This window comes from Rhamphochromis longiceps, linkage group LG7 (genome assembly GCF_057381845.1).
Source record: "Rhamphochromis longiceps isolate RC_006_pf linkage group LG7, R_longiceps_female_GT1.1, whole genome shotgun sequence".
Taxonomy (NCBI): domain Eukaryota; kingdom Metazoa; phylum Chordata; class Actinopteri; order Cichliformes; family Cichlidae; genus Rhamphochromis; species Rhamphochromis longiceps.
In genome coordinates, this window is record NC_140563.1 from 66967378 (window position 1) to 66992237 (window position 24860).

The window sequence follows — 24860 nt, forward strand, 5'->3', positions numbered from 1 at the left end:
CTCTGTTCTTGCACTTGTCTTTATTTATATACAAAAATAATACAACGGTGAATATGTCTATTGATAGACACAGGAATGTTAGTGCGTATGCATGTGTGTGTGTGTGATTCTGAAGGACGCGGCTCCTCTTCTTGTTAGGGAGTGCAGATAAAAGTGTCCAGCTTTCCTCCTCCTGGTAGGGAGTGAAAAAACTATCTCTGTGGGAAAGAGTTTATAAAACAGAACAAGTCTTGTAGTGGACAACAGTCTAAGTCATAAAAGGTCATCATGCAGTATTCTATCACATGTAAACTTATATCATTAAAAGCTTATACTGACTACTAAGTACAAGTTTCCATTGACAAAGGACAAATTTCTTTACAGTTTCATTTACTTCAATTAAGCACAGGTACCTGCTCCCTTTAATCTCTTCAGCAGTTGAAGTGTTACAGAGCGCTAAGATTAACTAAAGTTTCAGCTTCACTAAATTAAATCTGTGTAACGTGATCATTTGGACAGAATAAGAGAAGGTGATGAATCAAAGATGACTTTTTGAACCTGAAAAAGGCCTCGACCTCATCTCCAAAGCTTTAATGTAGTGTTGGTGTTAGTGCACTTCACTGTATGTACACTGTGTGTGCACAGTGTGCTGCTCTCATTTTGTTTTAAAATATTAATTCATGAGCTGCAGCTCGTTTGCTTAACTGACAGTCGTAGCTCTCAATTCTGCTGGTCGTTCAGTCAAACTACTTACGAGATTTATACAGAACTATAACACTACAAAGAGTGTGTGAGCATCACTGTCATGCTGCGTTCTGTTTAAACCTGCTGATGGCAGCTTAAAAGTAAAATTTAAACTCTTTTTTTTTCAGACTCATTGTGGTTCACCCAGAACATTACAATGGTGTTTTGCAGAGTGTACACTAATATTGACTCACCCCAGCTCTAAAGTAGACCTTATGAAGGCAATATAACACTTTTCAGTTTGCCCACAAAGCACTTAAGAACGTCCAGAGTGTTCCTGCAATGACGACAGTGATTTCAGAGAAACCAAACTGAAAGTCAGAGTGTTGTACATTAAGGTTTCCTGGTTTGAGGGCTGAGAGCTTATAAACATGTAATGTCTGTTTTTTTTTTTTACTGAAATAAAGTCCTACATAGTAGATACGCCTTCAGTAGTTAGCAGAAGTGATCACATAACACACACAGCGCTGTTTTGAAAGCTGTGAGAGTTGTGAAAAAACCAGGAAGGAGGGGAGGAGTTAGGCTGACCACATGATCAGGAATCCTCATAAATTCTGTCCGACCTCCCAAAACTGCCCTTTTTGATCAGCGCATCAGCTCTGCTACCTCGAAGGTAAGTTTCTTTGTTTATTTGAATCTTTTCTTTGAATTATAATCCAGTCACAAGAAGGAAAAATCTGACTTATTCCTTCTTGTGACTATAATTACTAGAGAAATGTCACAAGGGTTAAAGATACAAATAAGAGTTTGTGGGGCAGCTCAGACAGTCGGATGGGGAAAAAAAACCATGGCTGAATCAGCACAAAACACTCAGGGTTAAAGCTATTAGACAAAAAGAAGCCAAACTATTAATGTAAATGTGTTAGTTTTTCATACAGCTATAAATCTCTCTATATGTCTATATGAATACAGAGCTCTGTCCCTCTGTCACGATCTCTTGGTGAGTGCAGATCGTGTGAGGTTTGTACGAGGACCCAAACATAGACCGCAGGAGACAAGGTAGTGGTTAACTAAGGGCATGCTGTTTATTTAGGCAGATTTTCAAAATGTGAACTCAGACAGGAAAAATCCAAAATAACAAAAAACCAAACTGTGAAACACCTAAACTGTGAGAACTAAATAAGTAAACACAAAACTTGGAACACTAGAAAAATCTTGGAGGCAACACGGAAACACGAGGAGGGATTCACTGGAAGAAACACAGACAACTCCCGGGAGGAACATAACACACCGACGAAGACCAAGGCAAAACTGACACAATAAATACACACAAGAGGGTGATCGGGGAAGTGGAAACACATGGGGGGAACTGCTGGGACAAATTAAAGGTGACGAGACAGAGCGACGCAAAGCAGAACACATTGAACATGGGACGCAAGACTGTCAAAATAAAACAGGAAACACACAGGCTTGACACAGCGGCCGGCATGAACAGGGAGGGAAAAGATGAAACACGAGGAGAGGAGCAGGGCAAGACAGGTGAGACTAAACACAGTGACACGACTAAGACACAGAGCGGGCAAAAAGAGATGAAAACATCGAGATACAAGACACACGGAGGGGCGAGAGACAAATGCAAACACACGGGGAGGAGACAAACACACAAGAGAAACCTCAGGGAATAAATCATAATAAAGGAAAAACCAAAAATCTCAATACAAATATGATACAAAGAGCAACATGCAATAAGCTCAGGATGCTCCTGACACCCTCTCTCATATAGATGTACGGACTACTCAGTATTTGGGTAAAACTACATTACATTTTGAATATGAATGGCACAACATGACTGCGTCATTTATATTCCCAACAAGTCATCTCACGGCATTCAGTTTCTTTTGTGTAAGACCTTAAGAGGAACAGAAAGTTGAGTCAGGAAACTTCTGTAAAACTGCAGGGCGGTAACCTGCTTGGACATGCAGACAACAGTGAATGATGCAAAACAACGAGGTGTGTCTGTCATGATATGGGGCTAGCAGCTTTCAGCGTCATTCAAAGTGCTGTAAGACTGTAATATTGTAACACGTAATATTGTTTTTTCTCAGGTTGAAGTCATCACATCAGCGTCCACTGAATGCACAGTCAATCAACCGTGTATCTCAGTGTATACCATCTATACCAACACCAAGTTAATGAAACTGATGTTGCTTGACCTCAAAGTCAATTCAGCATGTACCCTTGGGATCCACAAAAGGCAAGAATCTTATAACAGTTTGGATATTAACTATAACTGTTTCTAAATAGTATGCAGATCATAGGTATTGGGAGAGTTTTTCCTCTGTATACCACCACAGTGAATTAAAGCAATCAAGATGTGGTTGAAGTTCAGACGTTTAGCATTAATTTAAGGTGTTTAACAGAAGTATTGCATAACCTGAATTGCAGTCTTTTTTTACACTTTGTTATAAAATTACAAAGTTTTTTCTTACTTTTTGATCTGTTTTCATAGACTGCATTTCCTCAAATCAAGTTGAAAATAATCTCAAATCTTTGTCTTTTTTCAGGCCGAAAAGGCAAATGAGAAAGATGAGAAAGCTGGCACGTTACAGCTGCGAGGCTGTTCGCACCAAAGGTGGGTTGGAAGTGAAAAATCTAATGTAGTGTACTATTTTAAAAAACAACTGTAAAGTCAAAGTTTTTCTGGGTGTTTGGGTGTTCTAGTGGAACGTATTATTACATGATTTACATGTTACATGCAGCCCTAGTTTTATATATAATATATATCACAGGTTCTGGTTAACAAACTGCTTCTGAATGTCACGTAGAAAGAGACAGGCGACTCAGTCGCAGACTCGGTTTGGCAGTTCAGTTCGTTTACAGTGAGTGAGCAAATGTGCCAGGGAGTTAGTGGTCCAAGGGGGTCCAACCTGTCCAATATTTACAGTGCTCTCAACCACACCACTGGTGGGGTCCAAAACCTGTGCACAGAGATACTGGGAGGTCAGGCAAAGCACAACGAGGGACGATGTCACACAAACACAGAGAAACGATAGTCAGGGTTGCAGTTCAACGATCCAGCGAAGACAGGATTCAACCTCAGCTTAATAGTGGTCTTATCAGCCAGGTGGTCAGGAACAGGTGGAGCCTCACAGGTGCGCACAATCAAAGGCGGGATGAGAGACGAGCCCAAGGACCCGGGGCAAAACACCAGACACAGAGAGCAGAGAAACCGAACCCCTGACACTGAAAGTGTCTCTGTGGGACCAGAATCATTTTGTTTTTACATTTTGAAGTTGTGAGCAACATTTAATTACATAGAGAGACAAATTATTTTGAAAATTAAGCCAAATCTTATTTTGAATTTGACTCCAGCAAATTGTGTCTGCACTCAAGCAACTTGTTTTTTTCTTGTCCAATGAGAAGCTTTGTTTTGTTTTGTAATAGTACAAACATAGTAAAAATAGTTTTTTTTTTTTCAGTTTAATATCATTGGATTGTGTTTTTATTTATTTCCAAAGTGTTTTAACCTTTCGGGAAATGTTGCTTAACGTGGTCGTTGCTGCATTGTGACATCTCTTTTGTCATTTGGACAAATCAACCTTTGAATTCCAGTTTCTAGCAGCTGTGAATGTTCTCATCACGCCTTTTTGTCCTCTTTTTCTTTAGTGAAGAGATCTGCACCCTGGCACCAGAAAATAGAAGATAAGTTCAAATTCACTTTCAAATACAAGTTATATAAATTTAAAAAATCAACCCAGATCAGCACCTTTGCTAGCAAAAAAGCGCAACAATTATATTTTGGAAATCTTTTACAAAAATCATTTGCAAATGGCAAAAAGTTTGAATTCAAAATTAAAGAAGCTGGAAACTCTACCGATAAAAATGGCCATAATAATCTTCTTGTATCTGAAATCAAAACCAGTCACTACCACACAGTCAAAAGAAAGTTGTCGTTTCCAGATGATCTTGCTGTTATTAAGAAACCAAAAAGAAATCCTGCCTATCCAAACTCTATCAATCCTTTCCATTCAAAGATTCTCCACATATCCGGTAATCAAATTATTCAAGTTCAAATTTTCACTACACAATTTTTTTCCGAGATGTTGACAGCAGCCGAAGCAAAACATCGAAATAAAATTCTACCAAATTTACACCACAACAAATGTAATACTTGTAGTACGGAAGAGCAGCAAAAAATGAAGCTGTTTAAGGATGAAAGTGAATCGATTTGTCAACAGAATAAAAATGAAGAGAAATTTTATCATTCAATCAAAGAAATGCAGAAAACAATTCCAGAAAAAATTCCAAGTGTTGATGCAAACAGATTTTTTCCATTCCTCAAAGAGTACCTTCAGATTCACAAACGTAAGCAGTATGCATTTGTTATTGTTGCCATGAAACATAGTAAAAATATCATTGTTTCTCCAGCATTTGAGCCAGATTATGAAAAAAAGGAAATTCCTGGAAAAATAAAGCACAGCGAGCCTCGTTTATGTGAAGCTTTTGAACCTTTTTTACAACAAAATGGAAATTTAGTGGAGACTATTCTGATTTATACATTCAACAGTCCATGTTTAGGTTGTACTTCTCTACTTCACGAAAAAGCTTATCTCTGGCGCTGTAAATATGGATTTTCCACAACTGTAGCATTCACACAATTTTACGGATTAAGTGGACAAAATTGTTTCCAAACTCTCACCTACTCATCTACCAACATGTTAGGTCCATGCGGTGTGTTTTATGAAGACAGTCAAAGATGTAAGCGTGATCACTTCAAACTGAAGTCTTTCACAGTCAGCAGTAAAATCTTCCAAAATATCAGGAAACTTAGTGAAAAAGAAGAAAAACACAGCTGCCGTAAGAAAATTGAATGTTATGTGTCTGTGCTGGAAACACTGGCAAAAAACTCCTTTTGTTCACGTGAAACACATTTACAACGTGGAGAAAACACAATTTATTCTTTCGTATTTCCCCCAATGATCCAAGATGCATGTAGAGACAGTCTTTTAAGGGACTGGTTAGTACTGGTGAACGACAGTGCCATGTCAAACATGAGACAAAAAATAACCCTGAATTTTAATGTTGGGTTAGTTGAAATTATTAACCAAAATCTTAAGTCCTCTTGTGGGAACAACAGACCTCTAAACCTTTGCCACATCCCTCTGAATCTGCAATGATTGAGACGACTCTAAATCAATTATAATTAAAAGAATTTTATGTGTCTGTGCTGAAAATAATGCAAAAATTATCCTTTTGTCCACATGAAACACATTTACAACGTGGAGAAAACACAATTTCTCTTTCATATTTCCCCCAATGATCCAAGATGAATGTAGAGACAGTCTTTTAAGGGACTGGTGTGAACTGGTGAACGACAGTGAAACATTAGAGAAAAAACACATGAATTCCAATTTCATAATAGTTGTGGGAACAATAGTCCCTCTAATTTATAAAATTATATATCTATAAATCTAGAATTGGATGTATAATAAATAATGTATATTCATTTATTCTAAATAAATGAAAAAAATTAAAAACATTTTTTTTTAAATATTAAATTATATATCATAAGATATATAATTTAATAGATATTTATATACATCCAGAGTAACAGCCGTAGACCGCAGTTTGCCGCCTGTCAGGTAGTCAGTAATCCAGGGGAGCTGAACTCTGAGAGCAAACAGCCTGGTGACTGTAGCGTGCCGAGGGGCTCACGTGGATCTGTGGCTGACTCTGGAGCTGAGACTGGAGGTGTTCAACGAGGACTCCTACGAGGTAGCAGAGCTGATGCGCTGATCATTAATGGCCGAGGCTGCTCACACCAAAGGTGGGTTAATGAGTTATAAACTGTAATAATATCTTGTAGCTTGGAACAGAAAAATCTCATCTTTGTTCTCTGTCTTGCTGCCTCCTCCTGTTGGTTTGTGTGTTAGTGAGTGGCAGGATTCTCCAGTCCAGTGAGCACAGCTCCATCAGCTGGTGGAGTTCAGTCAACAGACCTGCTCTCAACAACCAGCAGTGTGCTCAAACATCGGTTTCTCCTCCATCCTGCATGATGTTTTACACTCCAGAAGCAGTAAATCAGGATTACATCACCTCTCTGTAGAAGGAAACTCTCCTAGTGTCCTTAATTTGGATTCTTGTCTCCTTCTCAGTTCCTTCCTGGTGTGTGTGCTGGACTGGATCCTCTGGCTCTGTGCCATCTTTTACTTATAATAAAAATCATTGAAACTTGTGTCACTCGTCTGAGTCTGCATTTAAATCCATGTGTTCTGGTTCCCTGTGTCAAAGATGTGAGCCACAACCACAAACCAAACTAAATTTAGTAAAGGTGAACATTTCAAAGGGAACAGGTTTTAAAACCAAACAAAAATCCAAATTCCAGTAAAACAACAAATCTGCTAGTAACAGATACATTAATGAATTTGTAACTTATAAAAATTAGCTTGTTAATTATGAAAAAAGTCCAGCACTCCTGCAAAGTTCAATTTTTGAGCTCACAATAATAAAAACCTTCCAAATGTTATATAGTTACATTTCACAATAAAGGTATAAGACAAACCCAGCATCAGCGCTGTCAAATCTAATTAGTTCCCAGAACCCAAAAAAATTATGCAAACTCGCTGCCTCAAAAAAACTAAGGCTTACTTAAAATGACTAAGTTAGGGCAACTTATTCATTCTAAACTACCCCATACTAGCAATTTATTACAAAGCAGCTGGTGCCTCCTGTTGGACACGAGACCACATCAATTGTTCTCAAACTTTTTACATCATTCCCCACATGTCAGAAAGAAATATTTTCACTCCCCATCTAAACAAAACAATGATAGAAAAGGCTAGCAGCAACTTTATTTAGATAATAAACTTATTCACAATAATTCCTTCACTAATTTTTGTTTTCAATAAACAACTTTCATTTCAAAAAACTATTTGTAATTTTTGTCACTAGACTACTTCATTAGTCTGCGCCACTTAAAGTTAAACAGAATGTGAACATTGCCAGACGTCTTCATGCATTCTTAATCATACAGCTAAGTAAATCTCCAGAAGATAATTCTGTTCATCTGGACGCAGTGTTTTCAGTGGGAGAAACATTTCGTCACTCATCCAGGTGACTTCTTCAGTCTCAGCTGACTGCAGGTTTCCCAAATCTTATAAACAGGACATTTGCATAATGACTGAAACCAGCCCACTGAAGGAACAATGGGCTGGGAGGTCAGTTCCTTCATCTTAATTATGCAAATTCTCGTGACCATTGATCAACAATCACTGATCAATGGCCATGAGTACCATTAACAGAAAGTTCACCCCACTTTGCAGTTATGTATTTGTAAAAAATGTTTGGAATCATGTATGATTTTCATTCCACTTCTCACGTGTGCACCACTTTGTGTTGGTCTTTCACGTGGAATTCCAATAAAATTGATTGATGTTTGTGGCTGTAATGTGACAAAATGTGTTAAAGTTCAAGGGGGCCGAATACTTTTGCAAGCCACTACATATAATATATAAGTTCAAACACACTCAAGGTATGCAGCAGGGCAATGATTCGAGTCCACTTCTGAATTACCTCAACAAAACAAAACATAAATAAATACATTAATAAAAAAAAAATACAATTAAAAAACAGACAAACAAAGGATTTGGAGAGGCCTAGCCAAAGTATATTCTAAAATACTGGTGGTAAAATGAAAATATATAGGGAAGAATTTAAAGTAAGAGTTTAGCAAAGACAAAGTGGGTGTACAGTCTGTTGTTGGTGTAACAACAGAGGAATAAATCAGCTGAGCCTGTCGATCTTCAGGACCAGCAACCTATACACATCTGTTTGGCTCTCTGAGGTAATGCAGAGCTCAGATGGAGCCAGTGTGGGTGAAGGGAATAGCCCAGCTTTAACAAACTTGGTGTTTAGGTGTGTTCCTTGGATCCACTGATAACATAATCAAAAACCTGTGCATCCTTACAAGTCAAATCTTACCAGTCACACCTGTTAACGGTAGCTCTTCCATATATCGGTGCATTTACTAATCAAACGGGTTAATGAGGGGTCTGGACAGTAGGCCTCAAGTGACTCTTATACTTAAAAGGCTGGTGTAATCGGTAAGAGTTATTTATATAAATAAAGATTACTACTCAGATTTCTTGTCCTATTTCACAGAAGTCCACAATGTCCATAATTTAGACTTTAATTACAGGATATTTTATTAGAGCAACTTAGTAAGGGCAAAGAAAACTCAAAATCAAATAATAATAATCAGAAAACAATAATAAAGTCAGCTGAATCGTTTTATGGGAGAGTGGACCTGGCAATCTCTCTTTGTCCATTTTGAATTGAGCTTTATAAGTTTTCATAATTTGGAATTCTGTTGCTGTTTACCTGTTTGGACTTTTGAAGTAAATATTGAGAAACTATCAAGGAGCGGAGCATCAAGCTAAGGCTCCATTTGCAGGAAACCTACATTAGTCAAAAAACTGTAAGTTTTAAATTGCTTTGCCCTTTTACAATTTGCTGAGGTGCATGTGTATTGATTAGTTTGGAATTTTGCTGCCCATGGATGAAGTCAAAGGAGCTTGCAAAGAAAAGCGTCTGGACTTCTTTAAGTTACTTGAAGACGTTTCACCTCTCATCCGAGAAGCTTCTTCAGTTCTAAGGTCAAATGGTGGAGAGTCCCAGATATAAACCTAGTGGGAGTATCCCCAAGCAGAGGGACAAAAGGACCACCTGATGATCCTCTTAGCGATTAGAGGATCATCAGGGGGTCCTTTTGTCCAACCGTCTTAGCTGTGGGCAAAAAGATGACAGTCAATAAAATTCTAAAAGATAATTTATTGACAAATAATCAAAAGATAAAAGATAAAACAGTCCAGTGTCCCATTTATGAATCAAGTAAAACGCACAGTCCCAAGGCCAGAGCCAGCTATGCCACACTGCCAGTTGCACTCCACGTGTTGAACCTCAACAGGGTTAGAAGTTGTCTTCTGAGACCCACCACCCTGCAAGTATATAGCCAGTGGTCACTCCAGCCTCTGTGTGGCATATAATAGGCCCTGGCCTGCACAGAGAGACAAAATGACACATTCACTACAGAATTCATAGCGCAAAACCCATCCAGCCCAAACATATCAGATTTCATCACATTACATACCTGCACAGAGAGACAAAGCACAGCAGTGTTTGTAGTGTGGGCTATAAGTAGACCAGTGTATCAGTGCAGTCAAGTACACCTGCCTCTAATTAGTCCAACCCCATTACAGCCATTGGCTCACCAAAAATGTGACACACACACACAACCACTCCCAACCCAGTGCAACTTCACACAACAATATGGAGCTGAATTAACACAGGCACATTAGTCTACCATGTTACAAATACAAAGAACCATGAGCTGTGTTGTGTGACTGCTAGGCCAGCTCTCTTTCGGCCATGCCGGAAGGAGCTGTGCATTTTATAGCTTTATAGACTCTACAATAATGTCATAAATGAAATGCAGTGAATTGATTGCTTTAAAATATCAACTTAAGCTCTCAAAAGTCAACAAAAAGCATAAAATATATAACATAAACTAACTGTTAACTTCTTCAACAGGTTTGACCAGCCCACAACCCCCACCCCCCCCTCACCTCCAATCATCTCCCAGTGTCACAGTGGAACAGGTCAGGATACAGGTCAAATACAACAAGCTGAAAGTCAGTGATGCTGCTCGGTTTGCAGTCCTGAATATCACGGCACAAGCAGGATTCACTGCACTGTTAATGTGAGCTGTGTTATATTGCTGCCTCTGTTCGGTGGTGTCGAGCCAAACGGACTTTAACGTGTGTTTGAACGAGCTGACGGTTCACTCGTTAAGCTGAAAGAAAGATGCTTTAATCACAGCAGTCACACATGTGTCCACTGCACCATCTGGAACTCTTCTTGTTTAGCACTCGTAATAACACAAACACTAAATCCTGCTTCTCTTGTCCTGTTTTGTAGCAGTGTGTACACCTGAGACTGTCACCTGTCTGTCTGTCCTGCACTCTCTCTCTTTTTCTTTCTCTCTGATTGTGGAATAAAAGTATGAACATGTGTTTATAAGTTACACTTGTGTTTGAATCCTGCAGCTTATCACACATTTGATTTCCATGTGTGACAACTGCAAGTGTCCAGAGTGAGGACAGACTGAGGGACCCACTGCTGCACATCATCTGTGAGGCTTTGCAGCCCTGATGATCCACCAGGACAAACTCGGCAGTGTGTGAGGAAGAGGAGGAGGAAGAGCCAGCAGCAGCTGACAGATGGAGAGAATAGACAGACTGTTCCCTGTTTGTGAAGGACTGCTAGGAAAGTTTAACAGAACTGTCTGTCCTGAATCAGTCTCATTAAGTAATATTAATATAATTATATCAGTGTTTTCAGTGTGGGAGAAAAATATCAAAATCCAAAAAACAAAAGACAAAAAAACAAACAAAGAAAAAACATACTGTGTACAAACAAGCTCTCATAAATTTTATTTAAAAAGCAGACTTCTGTTACTACTCAGTAAGATATAAACTTATGATCACATTCAGTGTCTGACAAAAACAAAAAAAGGAAGAATTTTCCAAGCTCAGGTGTAAATCCAGTCATTTAAGGTCACACGTTTTCACAGCTTTGCCATAATCAAAGTTTAACATTCAGAAACCTAAAGTCTGTATCAGCAGCAGAATGGAGCTAAAAATAAATGTTTGTTTCACTTCTATGAAGCTTTGAGTATTTTGGATCAGTAGCACTGCTGTGTTTGTTGCATCATATTGCTGTGACTGTTTATTTGCTTTATATATTCTGAGCTAAGTTGATCTATAGTGTTACATCATATTCTATAAGGATGTTATGTGTTTGTAGACTTTCTGCCCAGTTTGACCCATTTAGCAGACGTCAGCCTGTTTAAGGCTCTGATGTCTATTCTGTGTGACTTACAGCAGTTATGACATGGTCTGATTTTCTCACCCAATAAAGGAATATTTCATATATCAGTCTACTCTTCATTCTATCAGACACAGTTATCACAGCTCGTACATTTGCTTTTTACACATATATGTAAGCAATGAGCCAAATTTAGTAATGCCAACATATTAAAAGAAAAATATTTGTCTCTTATATATGATACATATATATATACACTGTCAAAGATACTTGTCTTTGAGTGAAGATTTAAGGTGATAAGACATGTAAATAACTGCAACTTGAATCTTTACTGAAGCTCAGTGTTTGACACAGAGTTCAAACTCACTGCTGTAATAGCTAATAATGATTAATATAATATTGGCCATATTATATTTACATTACCACAGTGAGATGACTTTAGTCTCATGAACAACATTAGCTAATTGTTATTTACTAGCTAATCTTAAAATGACTGTTCAGCACAGAAATGAAGAATAAAGGAGTCGTGGTGAGCCAATCACATGACCACTTAAAGAAAAAGCAACAAGGTGACATATACCAGTTTATAAATTGTGTTGATCGGCCACGTAAAACCAGAGTCATGATAAACAAGATATACGCGGCGCTTTTTCCTCAATAGTTCCGTCACGTTTACTGTCTAAAGACAGCGCAGCGAGACCTCTCTGCTTATGAGCAAAAATTAAAAAACAAAAAAACGGGAAGTTTTAGGAGTGACGGAGAGAGAGAGAGAGAGAGAGAGAGAGAGCAGAAAGAGAGAGAGAGCGAGTTTTGAGATGTGAGAGATTTGAGGCGACTGCTGTCTCCAGGTAGAAACAGGAGTGATACACCTGCTGCTGTCAGATCTGCAGGTATCAGGCTGTGATGTTCTTCTTTATAGTGGACAGAAATTATTTTTTTGGAGTGGCACAAATAATTTGTGTGCATCTTATTGAATGCAGAACAGCTGATTGTTCTGTAAATAGTTTGAAATGGTTATTAAAAAAATCAAGGTAAAAGGTAAATGGATGCAAATAACTTTGTTTGCAAAACTTGTGCATAGGATTTTAAAATTGACATTTATATTTGCATTTAAAGTTATGAAATATGATCACTAAACATGTTTGTGGTTGTTACAGTAAAAATATAACTTTTTCTACTCTGATTTTATGTTTTTTGTCTGATTTTAGATCAATTGTGTTAATACAGTATGTCAAAATGAAAACATAACTGTAAATTCAGACACGTGAGGTTGTGCTGAAAAGGATGATACCAAACAAAGTAAAATGTGGAGGGAAAATCAAAAGTAGTTAAAAATGGCCAATTATACCCTGGACCCCAGAGGGTTAAACGTTTTTTAAAGTAACGCAATAGTTACTTTTCAAGTAATTAATTACTTCAATTCAATTCAATTCAATTTTATTTATATAGCGCCAAATCACAACAAAAGTCGCCTCAAGGCGCTTCATAGATACAGAGAAAAACCCAACAATCATATGACCCCCTATGAGCAAGCACTTTGGCGACAGTGGGAAGGAAAAACTCCCTTTTAACAGGAAGAAACCTCCGGCAGAACCAGGCTCAGGGAGGGGCGGGGCCATCTGCTGCGACCGGTTGGGGTGAGAGAAGGAAGACAGGATAAAGACATGCTGTGGAAGAGAGACAGAGATTAATAACAGATATGATTCAATGCAGAGAGGTCTATTAATACATAGTGAGTGAGAAAGGTGACTGGAAAGGAAAAACTCAATGCATCATGGGAATCCCCCGGCAGCCTACGTCTATTGCAGCATAACTAAGGGAGGATTCAGGGTCACCTGGTCCAGCCCTGACTATATGCTTTAGCAAAAAGGAAAGTTTGAAGCCTAATCTTGAAAGTAGAGATAGTGTCTGTCTCCTGAATCCAAACTGGAAGCTGGTTCCACAGAAGAGGGGCCTGAAAACTGAAGGCTCTGCCTCCCATTCTACTTTTAAATACTCTAGGAACAACAAGTAGGCCTGCAGAGTGAGAGCGAAGTGCTCTAATAGGGTGATATGGTACTACAAGGTCATTGAGATAAGATGGGGCCTGATTATTTAAGACCTTGTATGTGAGGAGCAGGATTTTGAATTCAATTCTGGATTTAACAGGAAGCCAATGAAGGGAGGCCAAAACAGGAGAAATATGCTCTCTCTTTCTAGTCCCTGTCAGGACTCTTGCTGCAGCATTTTGGATCAGCTGAAGGCTTTTCAGCGAGTTTTTAGGACTTCCTGATAATAATGAATTACAGTCGTCCAGCCTGGAAGTAATAAATGCATGAACTAGTTTTTCAGCGTCACTCTGAGACAGGATATTTCTAATTTTAGAGATGTTGCGCAAATGGAAGAAAGCATACTTTTAGAATATCAGTTACTAACTCAGTTACTTTCTTGAAGAAGTAACTAGTAACTATAATTAATTACTTTTTCAAAGTAACTTGCCCAACACTGCTGAAAAATCACTAAAAACGAGTCAAATATTAAACACATCAAAACGCAGCAGTTCAGTCATATTCAAATTACAACTAATGGCCATAGGAAACTTTTATTAGCTGAGGAAAAAAGGAAATAAAATAAATTATTCAGGGTTTATTTTAAGCTTTTCAAAGTTTCAGTTTTAGTTCAGATTTTTCTTTTTTTTGTTGGAATGTGTTGTTAGTCAAAACTTCGAGACAATTTAAACTTCTGTTATATTGCCAAAGCACCATTCTGATGAAAACACAACATTTGACTCCCAGCTTCTAGTTTCCAGCCCCGTGTTATTTACAGTAGTAACATCTGTAAATACTTCCTCAGGAGGCTGAGGTCTTTTAACATCTGCAGGAAGCTCCTGAGGATGTTTTACCAGTCAGTGGTTGCTGGAGTACTTTTCTATGCTGTGGTGTGCTGGGGGAGCAGCACAGCAAAGAGGGACTCATCCAGGCTGGAGAAACTGATCAGGAGGGCTAGCTCTGTGGTCGGCATGAAGCTGGACACTCTGGTGACAGTGGCAGAGAAAAGGACATTAAAGAAACTGATGGACATTATGGACAATGCTGGACATCCTCTGCACACGGCCATAAACAACCAGAAGAGTCTGTTCAGTGACAGGTTGCTTCTCCCCAAGACAAGAACTAACAGACTTAAAAACTCCTTTGTCCCACACGCCATCAGACTGTTTAACTCCTCTCTGGAGGGGAGAGGGAGGGGAAACAGGAGGACAAAGGAGGGGGGAACAACTAAGCTGTAGTGCCTCTGCACCTCACTGTACAATACCTTGTGCAATACTTTTTGTAAATAGTCAACAGTGCAATAGACTCAATACTTGAAATGTGCAATTCACTTGTATTTTTTTATTCCTATTTATTCTATTTATCCCCTTTGTATATTTTATTTATATTTGTCTCTGTATTTATATATGTGTGTGTGTGTGTGTGTGTGTGTATATATATATATATAACAGTTCTGTAACTGTAACTTTGGTCGTTGCTGTGCTTTTTTTGGAAGTCGAATTTCCCAGAGGAACCCACCCGAGGGATTAATAAAGTTCTATCTTATCTTATCTTATCTTATCTTATCTTATCTTATCTTAACATCTCTCACGTGAACGCGTTAGATGCTGAACACAAGTTTACGCATGTAGGTTTTTACAGGATAAACAGGTTTATTACAGTCAAGTCTGTCGCTGTACACTGACAAACACAGATACCACAGATGTTTCAGAGACATCACTTTAAAACCAAGAATGAAAATGACTTTCATTTTACTACTGTGTATATCAGCCTAACATCATAAAACATGATGAGTGATGCAGTAATGCACTTTGGTATTTTGGATATCTGAAGTATGTTAGCGTCATACTAGATCTTTTTCTGTTCCTTTCTTTATGGAGCACCTTTTTGATCTCCTTTCAAGTAAATATGGCCCCATCCAAATTCAAAAAACCAACAAGGTGGCTGCTAATACAGTGTCTAAAACCACTATATGATGATCTGTCTTTTATATACAGTTTGTGGCAGCTGTTCCCAAACTTAACAGCTTGCACACATAAAATTCATCCTCCCAGCAGAGATTATTTAAATACAGATGGTTCAACCTCATAGTCAGTGCAAAACCTATTTACTGCATACTCCTTTGGTAAGTTGTGTTTGTTTGCAGTAGTGCTGTTGCTCACGTTACCTGTGAATGCTGAACACAAGGTTACGCATGTTGGTTTTTACAGGATAAACAGGTTTATTACAGTCAAGTGTGTCGCTGTAGACAGACATAACACAGATGCCACAGATGTTTCAGAGACATCACTTTAAAACCGAGAATGAAAATGACTTTCATTTTCCTCAACACCTCAGCAGGGAGGCTGATGACATCTACTGACTGGTAAATAACCAAACTCAATCTTTAATCCTGTGTTCCTGTGTGACATTACATTTTGTATTGTATTTACTTTTGTTAAAGAATTTTATTTATTTTTCTTCTTTACTGCATCTCAAAGCTAAAAGCAGGCTGTTTCTTTGAGCTAAATCTCCTGTTTGTTGACTGTTTAAGGGAATTACATGGGAGCAACTGCGAGAGGAAAAAGCTGTGCGAGATGCACATTTGACATTAAATCAGAACATGTCGGTAAAGCATAAATGCCTGGCCCTGGATGAGAATCTCATTTACCAGTGAAACTGAATGTGTAAACAATGTCAGGTTTTACTGTTCTGGTCATAGCTGTTATTTATTAAAGTTTGTCAATGAGTTCATTAGATTTCTGTTTACTGTGCCGTCTACATCCACAGATTGAAGTGCTAATGTCTCCAAAGTCTATAATGTAGTGCAGTAACTGCAATAAGAAAGAAAATGAGGGTTTTTTTTCCAATATCACTTTATTTTTACACCAGTTTCTGTTCTGAAAAGGCAAGCAGCATAATTAAGAACGTGTCATTGGCATGAAAGCTCACGTTTATGAGAAACAAGTGGAGTGTCTACGCCCAAAAGCAAATACAATTTCCTACAAGGCATTCTTCTTTTAGACAAAGAAACTCACAGTGAACCACTGTGTCTCATCTTAATTAGTTTCACACTATCTGAACATTAAAATGATCGATTCAAAGTTTTTCCAGATCATCTATATCCAAGCAGCCTCTCCTAATAATTCTGCTCCTAAAGCACAAAAGAACGACCGAAACAAATCAAGATGGTGTCTTCTGAAGTTTGTCTTTTTACCACCAACTCCTCTCTTAATGTCGGCACATGAAGTAGGAAAATAGATCATGAAATAGCAGTGTGAGGCCGGCAGATCACATCCTCCAGTGCAAGGGGAGTTTTTGATGTCCATCACAAACATTAATGAAGAAAAATAGTTTAAATGAAAAGTGAAACTAAGTGTTGAAGACTTGTTTTTAACACAGGGATTATAAATGTGCATCCTGTGAGCCAGAACCACCAGTGGTTCCAGTTTAGCCTGCAGCATGCCTTAGCAAAGGATGGAGACGTATTTATAGCTCTTGATACATTGTTTGAATCCTAAAGACAAATAGTGGTGCTGGTTAGTCATAAAATACTGCACAAGTAAACCACTGTGATCTGCAAACTGTAATGGAAGCAGTGGAAATTTATTTTATTTCAAATGTTCTTCTGACGTCACACATAAGACATCTCATACTGTGGATAATTGTTTAAGCTTTTTTAACTTAGGTCTGTTTTGACTTTTAACGAAAGACAAAAATGTTGTGTTTTATCTACAACTTGAAAAATGAAAAATGTTCAGCTGTTCATAGGCGAGATTTCGTTGTTTGCATGATGCAAAAACAGCCTTAAAGGTAATCTTCACAGACACAGTGATGAAAGGCTCTAGTGAATACTTGAGTTAAAGAATATGTCTGAGATCAGTACTTATGAAATTGATTGTATACAAGACGGGGAAAAGCCCATCCAACCCCCTGAGCATGATGAAATGCAGCACGCAGAGGTGCAAGAACAAAAGGTGAGCACAAGAAACAAACAGATGAACTGACAGCTGACAAGGAGGACGCAGGACTCTATACACATGTGTGGAATGGGTGGGGCAGACAATCACAAAGGGCCCGAGTGGAAGCTCCACTATATGTTACTGTAGGGCGGGGGTAGGGAACTCCAGGCCTCGAGAGCCGGTGTCCTGCAGGTGTTAGATGTGTCCTTGATCCAACACAGCTGATTTAAATGTTAAACTACCTCCTCAACATGTCTTGAAGTTCTCCAGAGGCCTGGTAACGAACTAATCAATTGATTCATGTGTGGTGACCCAGGGTGAGATCTAAAACCTGCAGGACACCGGCTCTCAAGGACCAACGTTCCCTACCCCTGCTGTAGGGTCTTTACCTCACAATATAAAGTACATTGAATTGAATTGAATTGAATTGAAATGAACTCCCTCATCAGTGTAGTATATATCATGCATACATAAAAGTATGCAGTACTTGGATACTTATAGCATTGTATTGCTATTATTGTCGAGACCCCCCTTATCTAAAGCTGACCTTTGCATTTGCTCGTGAGCTCTGGGTGGTAATAAAGGAAATAACTGTGATGCTCTTGTACTCCACCAGGCTGCTGCACCTGGACTTCCACAGAGCGATCTAAAAGAGGCAGACTGGAAGCAGTGCAGAGGTGCACAAAGAGACCACCTTGAAGGGAAATCAAGTCTAAAAAATAGGTATGATTTTTTTTACTTGTACGGGCAGTTTTCCACTTTGTAACCACACATTCTATTTTTTCTAAGAATGTCTTGGGCAGGAGAAGTTGGAAAAGGTTACCAAAGATATTGTAAAATATATCCTTAAGTCACTTTGCATTATATCTCTCACATTCAGTCTGAACACACCTTCATACGTCTGACTGGAAGATTTATGACTTTAGTTTGCCTAACTAGCTTGACACAGCCATGCCTCTGCTAGTAGTGTCACGAGAGCTGACATGAGATTTTAACCCTTTTTGTTGTGTGCACACGTGAGGGCACATACATATAACTTGTGGAAAACTGCCATGTAGGGCCTTTAGCAGGCTGTATGAATAAGCGAAGAGGAAGTGACATATTGAGAATATTCGACAGTACAGTGCACTCCAGGCAGTCGCTGTTTCGCAGGTTTGGGCCCTGGAGCCCTTCTTCTGTGCCTGTAGCAGCCAGACAGCTAAAACCATTCTTATAGAAGTAAGTATCGGGGTCAACTGTACTGGGATGGGGGTCGTGGACTCAGATCCCACCACCCTTTAGTCGTTCAGGGCAGCCTGTGCACTTCTTCAGCCCTACATAGCGGGGCTAATAGCCCCTTACACACATACTTTCCAAAAGGATAAAGTTTGTATCAGGTTCAGCTCAGTTTAGTTCAGTCTGTTTGAGTTTACTTCACCGCAGCACCATTACAGTCACGTTAACTGTTTTACTTTCTCTGCAGCTGATCATGGACTACGCTGAAGGTATCTTGTCACTTACCACAACCATCAAAAAGATGGCTGACACTATGAAATCCAATAAGGAGCGCTGCAGAAGGATTACAGAAAGAGTCAAAGCTGTGGAAAGGCTGGTTTTAAACATCACACAGAGTGATCCAAGCCAAATATCTGATACTGTTGATGGAGCTCTGAGGGAACTCTACGTCATCTTGAATTCTGCCAAGGATCTGATAGCAAAATTCTCACAAACCAAGTCTGTTAAGACCTTCTTCAAGGCTGGAAACATTGAAGAAAAGTTCAGCGAGGTGAACCAAAGGCTCACAGAGAACTTCCAGGTCCTTTCTGGTGCTCTGCAGATTGAGCACACCACCATGCTGCAAAAGGTGTATGAAGCTGTTTCAAAACAAAGTACTGAGGAAGAGGTTTGCAGTATGATGGCTAATACTAGTCTCACACCCCTGATGCTTCCCTCTTCTCCAGTCTCAAGTCCCACAGCTTCTATATTTCCCCCTTCTCCAGTGTCACGCCCGCTATATCCTGAGCTTCCTCCCACACCTGTGTCCAGTCCTACAGCTTCTGTGCTTCCGCCTCTTCCAGTGCCCAGTCCTATAGGTTTTATACTTCCACCTGCTCCATTGTCCAGTCCTACAGCTTCTATGAGTCAGCCTGCTCCGTTGTCAGGGTCTCTATATCCTCAGCTTCCTCCCACACCAGTGTCTAGCCCTACAAATCTTATACTTCCCTCCATGCCAGTGTCTGCACCTTTTGCAGCCCAGCCTCTCTACAATACTACAACATCTCACTTTATCGTTAACAACAACATAGCCTCCACCCCTGTCATTCAAGCCATTTCCCAGGGGTCAGTCACTGACAACACGAACACCATGCCTGTCTTCAGAACTGTTCGCTCAAAACCCACCAGCTCATGTGGTCAAGAAGCTATGTTAAACTAAAAAAAACCCACAAAGGTTTTTCTAAGGAAGTTTGTTAAACTTGTTTACAGTTAAGAATGAAACTAAACATAAGACTGCAGTCAAGGTCAATTTGGGACCATCTTGCAATGGGTTCAAATCAACCACATCATGAGCGAAGCCTTCTTTTCGATGTCAGCTACACAGTTATGCTGAGTTTTGTGACTATTTGGTCATTTTAATCTTTAAAGCGGACCCATTATCACTCATTTGTATTTGTCTGTGTTTCTCCTGATTGGCTGCCATTGTGAACAAAGTTGGTGCAGCTGGTGGCTGGGACTTCTGCCCGACACGACCTTATTAGGGTTATACCCTCTCACTGGTGTCACATGCAGCAAAGAATAGAAAAAACACATGGAGTGATTTTACAGTTATCTTTCAGTACATCTCTTAGAAGCTAAATGTAATCTTTTACTCCATTCAGTGTACCTGCATGATGGTTATGCACACCACTTACAGCTGTGAGATTTTCATTGCAATGTTTTGCAAACATCACAGGTATTACTACTTTAGAAAAATCACTGCATGGCGGATAACACATATTTTGGTGACCATTTTCCTGAAACATTTGGTACTCACTGTGTTTAACAGACACATCTTGGCCAAGTAGAATGTGACTTGTTGGTATTTCAGTGTATTTTTGCTCTCACCTGGCTGGCTGTCAAAAAGTTAATGAGATATTCTGATCAGTGTTAAACACAATTTACTATCAGCAAAATCACATACAAATAACTGACACCATTATGGAATTATGGTTCTGTGTTCAACCATCAATATCCGTACTTTCAAATCATGCAGCTTGATGGTTTGGTGGCAGAGTTATCTTCTCACATTCACACTGTCACCCACTAATCTACCAAAGTTGAAGTTGGATCATGCGCACACACAATATTCAGACATGTGAACATTCAGTTTTTCTAGTGAAACTAGATTTCTCATTTATATACTGATCAAAGAATAAATAATAAAAATGCTTTATTATTAGGAAATAAGGAGAAGCTCTGTTTTCTTAATCACATAAGGCTGGATGAGAGGACTTTCTTTTTCTTTCGCATAAGAACTTCAGAGAAATAGAAAGTTGAGTCAGGAAACGTCTATAAGATGAGGGAGGTATCCTGTTTGCACATGCAGAGAGTGAATGATGCAAAAACAATGAGGTGTGTCAGTGATGATATGAGGCTAAGAGCTTTCAGTGTCATTCACAGCTGTCGAAAACGTCAGTGTACACCCACACCATGTTCTCGAAACGCCGATGTTGCCTGACTGAAAAGTCAAAGCAAATCAACATATACTTTCTGTGATTCACAAAAAGCACACATCTTATAACATCTCAGTTTGGATATTAACTGTAATTGTTTCTAAATAGTGTGGAGTTAGTAAGTATAAGTATTTGGACATCTGTATACCATCTTTGCTTCTGTACACCACCACAGTGGATTCTAACCTAAGCAATCAAGATGTGTTTTTTTTTTTCATATACTGTATATATGATGTATAGAGGGGCTATTGAAATCTGAGACAATATTTTAAGGTGGGAATGGAGGTCACATGTTTCTCCTTTCTAAATCATCCAAAATGTAACAATAAAGACTTCTTGCTTTAGCAAAACCAAGTGGTAGTTAAAACCTAGACACTAAGATCAGTTCTGGGGCCTCCTGCTGGACACAAGAACAAATGAAAATCAGTTGATTCCAGTTTCAAAATAAACTGCTGACAGAACAGAAACACGTTTGCTCTGACAGAAAGAGAAAACCTGCGTTAGGATGTTGTGACTGGACGAACAAACCAGCTAAATAAATCATTGATGTGCTCAAAACTGTTTGTGTGTGCGTCACAGTGAAAGTGGAGAGCTTCTGTACATCGGATGTGCAGCCGTCAAAAGTCAAAAGGTCAAATTTCAGGTCAAAAAACTCTCATTGTCTGTCTTTTGTCTTCTCTGGGATCTTAATGATGTCACAGAGAAACAGTATCAGTGATATCCACAATGCCACAGGCACAGAAGCCCCCCCAACTAGTTATTTAACCCTCTGTTTATAATGGGCAACCAATGAGAATGTTGCTTTAAAGAGGGGAGGAGCTAAAACATGTCCGCTCAGCTAGGTGATGGACTGAGCAGCTGCATCAAGGCCCAGTATAAGAAAAAAGTTGATCTTGAGCTCTTATCCATGCAAAGCTACTATAGTAGATTCGACTAATAAAAATACAGACCTGGAAATGAGCAAAATAACCCCAACTCCAATATTTTTAGCTGTAAACGTATAACCTACACCTGACAGATGAAACATAACAAGAAATGCTCAGTAAAACAGGTCCTGATTGCCAAGTGAAAAACTTGGACGTGAGGTGGGACTCTGGAAAAGCAAAGTCAGCCGTGGCTCGTATTTAAGTTTGAGGCAGGGATGACCTGACCCTCCAGCTCACTTTCAAGTGTCCCCTTGTTAAGGATGGACTGACAGAACTCTGGCATGTTGACTTTGCAGGCCTTTGTCAGCACGAGGTTCAACTCTGGAAAGTAACAAACACATAAAAGTGTATTTTTTTGTGAGTGTGTGTGTACCCCTGCCGTCTGTCCATGCTGTTTATTTGTGCCCTTGGTCTCTCCCCATTCTTTTCATTGTATAGGTTTTTTTTAGTGGGTTTGTCATTCCTTTTGTTTATAAGGATCATTTGTGTTTAAGCTTCGTTTTGTTTGTAATATAGGTTGTATTGTTTCTATTTATCCTGATGTCATTTGTTATGTCCTCCACCACTCTCTGTTTGTCTTTTGCCTTCCAAGTCCTGCTTCTTAGGTTATGTTTGGCTATGGCCTCTGTGTGTCTCGTCTATATAGTATTTAGTTAATCTCCTTTTATATTCCTATTCTGTTCCTCCAGTCTTGTCATTGTGTGTGTGTGTGTGTGTGTGTGTGTGTGTGTGTGTGTGTGTGTGTGTGTGTGTGTGTGTGTGTGTGTGTGTGTGTGTGTGTGTCTTTGACCTGTGTTACATTGTTCCTCGTGTTTTGAAGTCTCCCTGTGTTTCCTACTGTGTATATCAGCCTAACATCATAAAACATGATGAGTGATGCAGTAATGCACTTTGGTATTTTGGATATCTGAAGTATGTTAGCGTCATACTAGATCTTTTTCTGTTCCTTTCTTTATGGAGCACCTTTTTGATCTCCTTTCAAGTAAATATGGCCCCATCCAAATTCAAAAAACCAACAAGGTGGCTGCTAATACAGTGTCTAAAACCACTAGATGATGATCTGTCTTTTATATACAGTTTGTGGCAGCTGTTCCCAAACTTAACAGCTTGCACACATAAAATTCATCCTCCCAGCAGAGATTATTTAAATACAGATGGTTCAACCTCATAGTCAGTGCAAAACCTATTTACTGCATACTCCTTTGGTAAGTTGTGTTTGTTTGCAGTAGTGCTGTTGCTCACGTTACCTGTGAATGCTGAACACAAGGTTACGCATGTTGGTTTTTACAGGATAAACAGGTTTATTACAGTCAAGTTTGTCGCTGTAGACAGACATAACACAGATGCCAGAAATGTTTGAGACATCACTTTAAAACCTGCAAAAATGAAATTGAGCTTCATTTTCCTCAACACCTGAGCAGGAAGGCTGATGACACACACTGACCGGTAAAGAACCAAACACAATCTTTAATCTTCTGCATGGTATTAATCTTCTCCTGTATGTCATTAGATTTTATATTGTATTTATTTTTATTAAAGAAGCTAAATCCTGCCCTTCAGTAACTTTAATATTGTCCATTTTTAATCAGTTTTGGCCTGCCAGGTTCTAGCCGGGTGTACTGAGGCAGTGCACTAGGCAGACTGAGAGATGAGACTATAATGGGCAAAGAGAAACGTGTGTATGCATTTGCCTTGATACAATTTTTGTTTTCAGGAAACATATTTTTGTCTTTATTTTTTTTCTGTCTTAATTCACCCAGCAGCAAAAAGCAGAGTTTTGCAGAGATCAGAGGCTGTAGAGACTCACTGTTTGTTGACTGTTTCAGGGAATTACACGGGAAATACTGTGAGAGGAAAAAGCTGCGTGAGACACATTTTGCATTAAATCGGAGCATTTCAATAAAGCATACATGCCTGGACCTCGATGAGAATCTGATTTCCCAGTGAAACTGAAGGTGACACCCCTGTTTTAAACTATCTGATTGTGGATACAGCTTTACAGTCCCAATTCTAGCTGTTATTTTCTAAAACTTGCCATTAAATTCTTCACATTTTTATTTACTGTGTCATCTTCTTCCACAGATTTGAAGCTTTAATGCTTCAATAATCGCTAATGTATTCCTTTTACTCTTACACCAGTCTTGGCCCTGACAAGGCAAATAGCATAATCGAGTAGCTGTCATTAAAAAAATAAAATAAAATCAGTCTTGTAATTTAAAACTCTTCATCATGTCCTGCCATGAATGCTTTCTTAATGCTTGCATTTTTTAAAGAAACGGGTAGAGTTTCTACAGTGTTAAAGGACTGATTCAGTTTTTCCATCTATATCCAAAAGGCCCGTCCTAATCCCACTTAAACAATCAGAGACAGAAACAAATCGATCACGTATTGACAGTATGAGGCCAGCAAACTTTTCACAACATAGTTTCACTTTTCATTTGAACTAAGCCTTGAAGTCTTTTTTTGAATGCAGGATGCTGTTGCACAGGATGGAAATTTCTCTCTAGCTCTAGATGTGCTGTTTGAATTCTAAAGACAAAGAACAGTTGCGCTGGTCAATTATGAAAGGATGTGCAAGTAAACGTTTCGTACTTCTGTAATCTGCTGAAATGAAAGCAAAAAATATAATTTATGACTGAAACTGCACCCAATTTTCCTGTGACATCTCACACTGTTGTTGTGGGAATAAGATGTCTTACACTGTGGTTTATTGTTTTAGCTTTTTTCAAA

General features: G+C 38.9%; 2 protein-coding genes across 2 annotated transcripts; both read left to right on the forward strand.

The window, feature by feature from the left end:
- Window positions 1-1285: 1285 nt before the first annotated feature.
- LOC146666785 (uncharacterized) lies at window positions 1286-6897 on the forward strand. The gene is made up of 5 exons (XM_085414901.1): window positions 1286-1336; window positions 2769-2917; window positions 3228-3295; window positions 4330-6490; window positions 6597-6897. The coding sequence occupies exons 2-4, from the start codon at window positions 2856-2858 to the stop codon at window positions 5838-5840; spliced, it is 1641 nt and encodes a 546-aa protein (XP_085271027.1). The 5' UTR covers window positions 1286-1336; window positions 2769-2855; the 3' UTR covers window positions 5841-6490; window positions 6597-6897.
- Window positions 6898-18983: 12086 nt separating this feature from the next.
- On the forward strand, window positions 18984-19960 carry LOC146666786 (uncharacterized). Its single transcript, XM_085411424.1, has one exon. It carries the CDS (start codon window positions 18984-18986, stop codon window positions 19926-19928), a length of 945 nt encoding a protein of 314 aa, XP_085267550.1. The 3' UTR covers window positions 19929-19960.
- The last annotated feature ends 4900 nt before the right edge of the window (window positions 19961-24860 follow it).